The 10335-nt window shown below is 42.2% G+C and overlaps 1 protein-coding gene across 1 annotated transcript in view; it reads right to left on the reverse strand.

The window, feature by feature from the left end:
- LOC111141640 (intraflagellar transport 52) overlaps positions 1–9949 on the reverse strand; it is a 38221-nt gene extending 28272 nt beyond the window's left edge. Inside the window, exons 1-3 of the mRNA XM_022494362.1 lie at positions 9785–9949; positions 5975–6099; positions 5033–5120 (exon numbers count right to left, since the gene is read on the reverse strand). Coding sequence (XP_022350070.1) covers positions 5033–5120; positions 5975–6099; positions 9785–9805 — 234 coding nt within the window. The 5' untranslated portion in view covers positions 9806–9949. The remainder of the gene's footprint in view (positions 1–5032; positions 5121–5974; positions 6100–9784) is intronic.
- Between the last annotated feature and the right edge of the window lie 386 nt (positions 9950–10335).

The following is a 10335-nucleotide window of genomic DNA, read 5'->3' on the forward strand; positions in this document are numbered from 1 at the left end:
CTACACAAAAGAAAAAAAAAACAATCTATGAATATACCTGAAAGACTTTTGTCCAAAGGACTTTAAGACCTTAACTACCTGAAAAATAAGTATAAGCCACTTAAATATAAATGTATATAAGATAACATAAAAGTTACTCTCTACATAGACTTTCCAAGCTTGTCTTTAAGCATAAAGTTCCAAAATACTCAAACGGAATTCACATTTTCCACCTTGACTATCTGGAAAGCAAACCAAAAGTGGAAACCATTTGCTAAAGGAAGCTTACAGGTCACTGAGCACTGAGCCCTGGTCTCAACCCAGTGGAGACAAAATCAGCCCTGGCTGAAAACAATTGCTCTGGACCATACCCGCCCCTCCCTGCCAGCTACCGACATCAGGATGAAGGCATTGCATACCACCCCCAGGGAGGAATTCTGTTCCAGTCATTCATTGACTGATCAACCCATGGTGAGAAATGCATGTTATCTGCTTATCTCCTGGGACTCTCTCTCTTGCTTTCCCAAAGCTGGAGAGGAAAGAAAAATCTAGGACTGGTCTTGTTGACCCAGCCTGAGAAAACCTGGTGGGGTGAGTGGTCTAGACCAATAGTCTCTCAACTCTCCTCAAGCATCTCATAAGAAAATGTGAACACGCACTCTGATATGTATATAAAGTATGTATATTTATATATAATTATAAAACATCCTCTTAAGAAGGGAAATTTTGAAGGATAATAAAGATAAGACAAATGCAATTTCCTTCTGGCACCTCAGTGATTCACCACATACAACCCACTTTGGACATCACCGTCTCGGTCCAGCTCTGCAACAACAAAGCCCTTGCGCTTGCACACTCCCTAGATTTCCTTCTCTCCTCCAGCCCCTAAATATAGAAAACATAGTTCAACGATTAACATCGCTAAGGTGGCTTGTTCCCAAATGAGACTAACTCCACAGATTCTGGACTCTCCACAAGACTGCCCCATTCATGGGGATCCTACATAGTATTTTTAGCATTTGTTTCAAAATGTCAGATATAAAGAAGTGCTCTAGTGTATGTGTACTACTGACGCTCCAGTGTAAACAAACTGAAATATACATATTCTTCTAGTGCCCATATGCCCAAACACTGACAATTTGAAGTATATTCTTTTTTTTTTTTTTGAAGTATACATATTCTTTCATAAGTCATCTTCCTTTAACTTCTTTACATTACAGTTAAGACACTTATTTTTTTTTTAAATGGTGGTGGGTACTAATATCTAGGCTTCTTGATTCAGAATAAAGGTACATTTATAATACAGACAGTGATGCCTGGGTGGCTCAGTCGATTAGGCATCTGACTCTTGGTTTTGGCTCAGGTCATGATCTCAGCGTCATGGGATAGAGCCCCACATCAGGCTCTGCTCAGCATGGAGTCTACTTGAGGTTCTCTCTCTCTCCCTCTGTCCCTCCCCCCACTTGCACTCACTCTCTCTCTCTCAAATAAGATAAATAAATAAAATCTTTTAAAAAAGTAATATAGGGGCACCTGGGTGGCTCAGTGGGTTAAAGCCTCTGCCTTCGGCTCAGGTCATGATCCCAGGGTCCTGGGATCGAGCCCCGCATTGGGCTCTCTGCTCTGCAGAGAGCCTGCTTCCTCCTCTCTCTCTGCCTGCCTCTCTGCCTACTTGTACCTCTGTCTGTCAAATAAATAAATAAAATCTTAAAAAATAAATAAATAAAAATAAAAAAGTAATATAGATAGATGTTGATCTGACAAGGTGGGGATACATGGTCTGGGTCAATTGGTGGTAAGTGAATATCACCACCGGGCAAACGCATAAGCCAATGTGGCTGAGGTGGGAACAAAGAAAAACTAAATTCAGTCTAGGTTCTAGCTTGATTCTCACATCTTATATCAGACATATGATGTCCTGTCAAAGAAGTTTCTGGAGGACAACATCAAAGACAGATCATAGAGTCTATGAGGGGTGAACTGACCTCTTTACTTGTCCTAGGAGGCTAATAACAACGCCCAGGAAGGCAGTGATCTATGCCAGGAGGAAGACCTCTGCTAACCATTTGAATCCGCTTGATGTAAGAATAAAACACAAGGGGGTGCTCCTGGGTGGCTCAGTGGGTTAAAGCCTCTGCCTTCAGCTCAGGTCATGGTCTCAGGATCCTGGGATCGAGTCCCGCATCAGGCTCTCTGCTCAGCAGGGAGCCTGCTCCCCATCCTCTCTCTCTCCACCTGCCTCTCTGCCTACTTGTGATTTCTGTCAAATGAATAAATAAAATCTTAAAAAAAAAAAAAAAGAATAAAGCACAAGGGAATGTTGGTACCTTTTTCTTTTTCTTTTTTTTTTTTTTGAAGACTTTATTTATTTGACAGAGAGAGAAAGAGAGAGAACAGCAAGGGGAGCAGCAGGCAGAGGGAGAGGGAAAAGTAAGCTTACCCTGAGCAGGGAGCCTGATGCGGGGGCCCGATCCTAGGGCCCTGGGATCATGAAGGCAGATGCTTAACGACTGAGCCACTCAGGTGCCCCAAAGGAATGCTGGTTCTTAGAAAGAAGTTAAAAGTTTTTCTGCCTTTCCTTCCCATGTCACTCCACCCCTAAAGAGAAGGCACGGTGCAGGAGATGGTCTGGTGGGAGAACATTTTATTAGGCTAACTATGCCTCTCAATGGATTCTATCTTTTGGAAGCCACTGCTGTCCATCCTTAAGAGCCTGAACGTTTGACTGAGTGCCTGTTTCCTGTTGGAAAAATGATCAGACAGGCACAGGTCTCTGACCCTCTTTCTGGATGCCCTGGCTTTTCTGAGGCTGGCTGTTCCTCAGCAAAGACCGGATTACCTCTCTGTCTTTGCTAGGTGGAGAAGAGCGGTAGCAGGGGAGAAACTATTAGAGTGAGACCTTCAGGATCTCATAGGGTGGAGGCATCTGGCCAAGTCCATGTTTCTAATAGGAATTCCGGCTCCTCTCAATTAACCTGATCAAACACTTAAGTCTCTCTCGATGGCCGCATTGCAGTCAGATCAACAAAAAAAAGAACAATAGAAATGCTTCCCTGTAGACCTCCTCCCTGTGGCGCCACCCAAACTCAGAGCAGAAGACCTGGACTGCCCCAGTCTAAGGACCACACTGGTCCCACCCTGCCTCAGCCTCCCTACTCCCCACAACCCTACCTAAGCACCAAAGTACCTGCAAGTTTCTATGAGAAAAGCTCTTGCTGTGTTCTGGGGTTTCTGTTTAGTTGTAGTAAAGTACAAGTAACATTTACCATCTTAACCATTTTTAGGCTTACAGTTCAGTAGTGAAAAACATTCACGTTATTGTGCATCTCCAGAACTCTTTTCATCTTGCAAAACCGAAGCTCAATACCTATTAAACAACTTCTCATTTCCTTCCTCACTCTAGCTCCTGGCAACCACGACTCTAACTTCATATGAATTTGACTACTCTAGGTACGTCATATAAATGGAATCATATAGCATTGGTCTTTTCGTAATTGGCTTCTTTCATTTAGCATAACATCCTCAATATTCATTCATGTTATCAGAATTCTGATACGCATGTATCAGAATTATCTACCTTTTTAAATATATATATATATATATATATATATATATTTTTTTTTTTTTTTTTTTTTTTAATTTGACAGAGAGACAACGAGAGAGGGAATACAAGCAGGGGAAGAGGGAGAGGGAGAAGGGCTCGATCCCAGAACCTTGGGATGATGATCTGAGCCAAAGGCAGATGCTTAACGACTGAGCCACCCAGGCGCCCCTAGAATTCCCTACCTTTTTAAGGCTGAATAATAATTTATTATATGTATATACCACACTTTGTTTATCCATTCATCTGCTGGTAGATGGTTCTAGCTTGATTCTCACATCTAATATCAGACATATGATGTCCTGTCAAAGAAGTTTCTGGAGGACAACATCAAAGACAGATCATAAAATCTATGAGGGGTGAACTGACCCCTTTACTGGTCCTAGGAGGCTAGCAACAACACCCAGGAAGGCAGTGATCTATGCCAGGAGGAAGACCTCTGCTAACCATTTGAATCCGCTTGATGTAAGAATAAAACACAAGGGGGGGGGGAGGCTCCTGGGTGGCTCAGTGGGTTAAAGCCTCTGCCTTTTGGCTATTGTGAATGCGGCTGCTATAAGAATGTACAAATAACTCTTTGAGATTCTACTTTCAATTCTTTTGGAGATGTATCTAGAAGTGGGACTGCTGGATCATATGATAGATAATTCTATTTTAAATTATTTGAGGAACTGCCATTGTTTTATATAATGGCTGTATGCACATATTTTATCTTTCCACCAACAATGCACACGGGTTCCAATTTCTCTGCATCTTTGCCAATACTTGTGTTCTGGGCTCTAAATTTAACATTCTTTGTCTATTCTATGAAATAGAATTAAAAACAGCTTTATTTTAAAAGGTGTTTTCCCCTGGGCACCTGGGTGGCTCAGTTGATTAAACAACTGCCTTCAGCTCTGGTCATGATCCTGGATTCCCAGGATCGAGTCCCGCATCAGTCCTGTTCAGCAGGGAGCCTGTTTCTCCCTCTGACCCATCCCCTCTCATTCTCTCTCTCTCTCAAATAAATAAATTTTAAAAAATAAATAAATAATTTCTAAAGATTTAAAAAATAAATAAAATAAATCAAAGGAATTTCCCCCTGCATCGGGTTCGCTGCTCAGCGGGGAGCTTGTTTCTCCCTCTGCCTGCTGCTCTCCCTACTTCTGCTTTCTCTCTCTGTCAAATAAATAAAACATTTAAAAATAAATAAATAAATAAATAAATGGAATTTTCTTATTTTCAAAACAAAAATATGGCAAACAGGTATGGTTATTTTTTCATTAGCCTCAACTATGTGTCTGGCACTTGACATGCATTAGCTCAGTTAATGACCATAATAACTCCATGATGAGGAAGAAAGTGCTTACCTTAAGGCAACACAGTGTATGGTGAAGAGGGATTTAAATCCAGAATTTAGAGCGCATGCACCTAACCATCTTATTATAGTTCTTCTTTCTGGATATTTCTTACCTCAGCTGCAGTAAATTTTTCCCTTGGCCCAGCTGTAATCCACAGTTTCACCCCAATTAGCTTCTCAGATGTGATTTCATCTTTTAAGCTAGAAATACGATTTTTAAAGTGTTAGATCCATAATTTAAGCCAATTTAAGAATTATTTTAGCCTCTAGACTATATGGAACCAGAGGCCATAGAGGCCCAGAGATGAAGGGACTTAGAGGTACCTGGTAGAGCCTCTTTCCCAAAGTAAGAATCCCTTCCATAGGCTTGTCCCGGATCAGTCTCTGCTCAAATACTTCCTATAGGCCAAGATGTCCAAATTAACCCACACAAGAGTATAATGAGTCCTCCAACTACTAATTCAATCAGCTCTGCCATTAGCTGGTATGATATCCTCACCCTATTAAGAAAAACCATTTAGGGGCGCCTGGGTGGCTAAGTGGGTTAAGCCTCTGCCTTCGGCTCAGGTCATGATCCCAGGGTCCTGGGATTGAGCCCCACATCAGGCTCCCTGCTCAGCGGGGAACCTGCCTCCCCCTCTATCTCTGCCTGCTTCTCTGCCTGCTTGTGATCTGTCAAATAAATAAATAAAATCTTAAAAAAAAAAAAAAAAGAAAGAAAAACCATTTATACACGCACAAAGACAAAAAAGGTATTCTCATTTTTCCTCTCCCTAAACTGAAGTATTGACCCAAGTTAAAATATGGAGAAAGACTCTAACCTCTCAAAAAGTTGTATATGTATAATTAGAATAACTTTTTGGTTTGTGATTTGGGAGACAACCTAATATGCTAATTGCCAATTTTCAAAAGAAATCATTTAGTTACTTCTGAACGATCCTTAAATTGAACTTCTCCTACCTAAACAACTGTTTACATAAGAAAATAAAGACTTTCCAATTATTACCAGCAGGCTATTATTATCACTTAGAAGGGAAAACAATATACACAGTCACCTCTGAATCTTCCAATTACTCCGCAGTTTTTTCTGCATGGATTTATAGCCATTGTTGGTGGTAAATATTTCTTTTTTGTATGCATTGAAAAGAATGGTGCTCCGAAGTTCTTTCTCCATGGTTATCTTATGGAAAAAAAGAAGGGATCAGAAAAAGGGAAACAATAAACAATATTCCAAAAGACCCTAAATGGAATAAATAGTCTTCCTGCTTATCCAGAAAGGGCATACAGCTGGAACCTAGCTATGAAATCCCTACGATTCTCAAAGGTTGAGAGTGAAATGCATAATCACAGCCACAAAAATGTAAAGCTCAACTCTGGCTTTTGCCTCCTGTTTCTTTTTTCTTTTCTTGTACTAAGATCTGGTAGATACTCTTTTTTTAAATTAATTATTTTTATTAACATATAATGTATTATTTGCCCCAGGGGTACAGGTCTGTGAATCGTCAGGCTTACACATTTCACAGCACTCACCATATCACATACCTTCCCCAATGTCCAGAACCCAACCACCTTCTCCCTAGCCCTCCACCCCCAGCAACATTTTTTCCTTCCCTACCCCCCAAACCCTCCACCCTTCCTCTCAAATTCTCTTATCAGGGAATCAGTCTTCCTCTGATTGACTTATTTCACTCAGCATAATACCCTCTAGTTCCATCCACCTCGTTGCAAATGGCAAGATTTCATTTCTTTTGATGGCTGCATAGTATTCCATTGTATATATATACCACATCTTCTTTATCCATTCATCTGTTGATGGACATCTAGGTTGCCTCCTATTTTTTGCCCTGGCCTTTCCACCAGCCTATTCTCACAACCCCACCCTACCATCACCCTATCTTTATGCCCTTAGAGCATGTTTCCCACTTGATTTCTCTTTGCTAACTACTGTTAAGTGTGGGACATAGTCTTCTAGATTCTTTTTATACATGTGTTAACTTATAATTTTTTTATGATACAGGATCCTATAATATGCACTATTCTGCAACACACTTTCTTCACCTAACCTTGTATCTTTCCATGTCAGTACACATGGATCTACCACCTTTTTTAAAACTGCTACACAATATTGCCTTTATGGATGTACTATAATTTAACCAATCATATAGATGAACATATTTTTTCAAAAATTTTCCTAGTAAAACAATGCTACAAACATTATCCTTAAACACGATGTTCTTCTGCACTTTCCAAATTTTTTAAAAAGATTATTTATTTATTTATTTATTTGACAGAGAAAGATCACAAGTAGGCAGAGAGGCAGGCAGAGAAAGAGGAGGGAAGCCTGCTCCCCACTGAGCAGAGAGTCTGATGCAGGGCTCAATCCCAGGACCCTGAGACCATGACCTGAGCCGAAGGCAGAGGCCCAACCCACTGAGCCACCCAGGTGCCCTGCGCTCTCCATATTTTTTTTTTAAAGGTTTTATTTTTTGACAGAAAGAGAGAGATCACAAGTAGGCAGAGAGGCAGGCAGAGGTAGAGAGGAAGGGAGGCAGGCTCCCCACTGAGCAGAGAGCCCGACGCGGGGCTCGATCCCAGGACCCTGGTATCATGACCTGAGCCGAAGGCAGAGGCTTTAACCCACTGAGCCACCCAGGCGCCCCGCTTTCCATATTTTTGACTAAATTCCTACTTGTTGGATGGCTAAGTAAATTATTTCCAAACTGCCCTCCAAAAATTGTATTTTTTACTTCCATTAATACTAACGTATTTGTTTACATATAATCTTACTTCCAATCTTTTTCATCTTTGGTAGTAAAGTGAGCAAAAAAAAAAAAAAAAGCCCTCACTGTTTTAATTTGCACTTTGAAATTAGTAAGATGGCCATCTTTCACTGTGCATACTGGCCACTTGTATTTCTTCTGATTATCTTGCTTATGTACTCTGTTCATTTTTCTCTTGGGTTTAATATTTTTCCACCTGATCATTAAATAGTTTCATAAATGTACCTGTCTTTAGATTTAGCCTCTAGCAGCTTTTTTGTTTTGGTTTAGTGGAATTTTGCAGGACCTACAGAAGGTTTTTAAATTTTAGAGTCAAAAGTAGTAATCTTTTCCTTTCTGGCTTCTGCATTATATGACATATTTACAAGAGTTTTTGCTATGCCAAGATTACAAATACACACAATGCTTTCTTCCAGTATTCTGTTGTGTCGGTTTTTAAGATTTAAATTTTGGCCTATTTGGAACTTATTTTAGTCATCAAAATGAGGTTCATTATTTTTTTTATTACTATTACTAGAAAGCTGCCTGACACCAAACCACTTTTTCTTCTTTTTGTTTTTTTTTTTAAGACTTTATTTACTTATTTGACAGAGAGATAGAGAGAGAGAGCACATGCAGGGGGTGGCAGGCAGAGGAGAGAGGGAGAAGCAGACTCCCCATGGAGCAGGGACCCTGCTCCAGGATGGGGCGGGGGTAGGGGGCTCAGCCCTAGGATCCCAGGATCATGACCTGAGCAGGAGCAGACACTTAACCAACTGAACCACCCAGGTACCCCAAAACTACCTTTTCAGGCTGATTTGAAATAACACCTTGAGGGACACCAGGGTGACTCAGAGGGTTAAGCCTCTGCCTTCAGCTCAGGTCATGATCTCAGGGTTCTGGGATCGAGCCCCGCATCGGGCTCTCTGCTTGCCGGGAAGCCTGCTTCCCCCTCTCTCTGTGCCTGCCTGCTGTGATCTCTCTCTCTGCATCAAATAAATAAAATCTTAAAAAAAAAAAGAAAGAAAGAAAGAAAGAAATACCACCTTGACTACATAATAAATTTCTGTAAGTATCTGTATTTGGATCTATTCTGAATTCCATTACATTCTATCTGCATTTAAGTTCCTGCTCAGTTCCATACTATTTTAATTACAACTTTATTAATTTACAACTTTTATACTATCTGGTGGTGCTGCAGAGCTTATCCTCCTTATTGCCCTTACTTTTTAGAATTTTTCCTGCCCAGCCTCACATATTTTTTTTATATTCTAGTTGAACTTTAAATTTTGTCATCTTAAAAAATGGCTTGGGGCGCCCGGGTGGCTCAGTGGGTTAAAGCCTCTGCCTTCGGCTCAGGTCATGATCCCAGGGTCGTGGGATCAAGTCCCGCATCGGGCTCTCTGCTCAGCAGAGAGCCTGCTACCCGCCCTCTCTCTCTCTGCCTGACTCTCTGCCTACTTGTGTCTCTGTCAAATAAATAAATAAAATCTTAAATTTAAAAAAAAATAAAAGGCTTATGATTATAGCATCACTATCTTTTCATGTTCCAACCATCTGTGTATACTCTTTTCTCCCAATATGTAGACACAATATTATATCCAGCTTTTCCCAGTTTCCTGAAAAAAAAAAAAAAAAAAGTCTACTAGTTAGGCTAGTAGGTTGTATGCACACTTGCGTGGTTATGCCACTATGAACTCAACCACTGCCTTTATGGGCATCTTTTCAATGATTTTGCCATCACAAACACAATGGAATTTACATACTTATGCTTTTGCCATTCTTTTTGCTGTAGGACAAGCTCCTAGGAGCACCATTCCTAGGAAAAAGGTTTGAGACTAGATGTTACCATTCCTAGGCCAATGCTCTTTTATACTCAGCAAGACGACTAAAAATCCGCCCAGTCCCAGGCGATGGGGATTTGAACCCAGTGTGAGGTTCGGAATCCAGGCCTACATCCGCGGCCCCAGTTTACTTTACCCCAACCAATCTCGGTTTTCCACTAGACTGGCCCAAAGGCCTCAGGAACAGGCCGGCGAGACCCTCGCCAGCCCCCAGACAGCCCCAACGGCCCGGCAAGCTCAGCCCAGTCGGAGGCCTTCTTACCTGAGGCCCAGTGACCACCATCTTCACCTGACACCGCCCAGCATCCCGAGGCAAGGTATCCAAGGCCTCTTAGCAACGGCGGTGCGAGGCGGCGCGCCGGGTAGGCGCACTGGGGCGGGGACCTGCGCCGGAGCAACGTAATGACGACAGTAACAGGAAGACGCCATTCCGCCTTGAGCGTCACGGGGCAGGAGGACAAGGGCGGGGCTAATAGGGGACTGTACCATTATGTTGGCTGAGGGGTAAACCCAAACGGAACGTGAATTAACTTTAAGCCAAAGAAAGGCCACCTCGCTTCGTCCTTTAATGTCAAGTATTCTTAGAGACTGATAAAAATGGTAGGTCCCTAGGGCCCAAACTTCGCTCCACCCTGAGGCAGAAGAGTGAAGGCTTCCGATGGGGTGGGGACGGGGGAATGCCCCAGCCTAGACCCCAAGGGCGCAGGCGCGGAGCCGAGGGGCGGCTCGGACCTTGCGTCGGCGTGCAGGTGCCTCGAACCCAGATTAGGGGCTACGTGCACTGCGTGGAAGAGGCTCAGGGTCTTGGGAGGC

This window comes from Enhydra lutris, unplaced genomic scaffold (genome assembly GCF_002288905.1).
Source record: "Enhydra lutris kenyoni isolate GAN:26980312 unplaced genomic scaffold, ASM228890v2 scaffoldscaffold6, whole genome shotgun sequence".
Classification (NCBI taxonomy): Eukaryota; Metazoa; Chordata; class Mammalia; order Carnivora; family Mustelidae; genus Enhydra; species Enhydra lutris.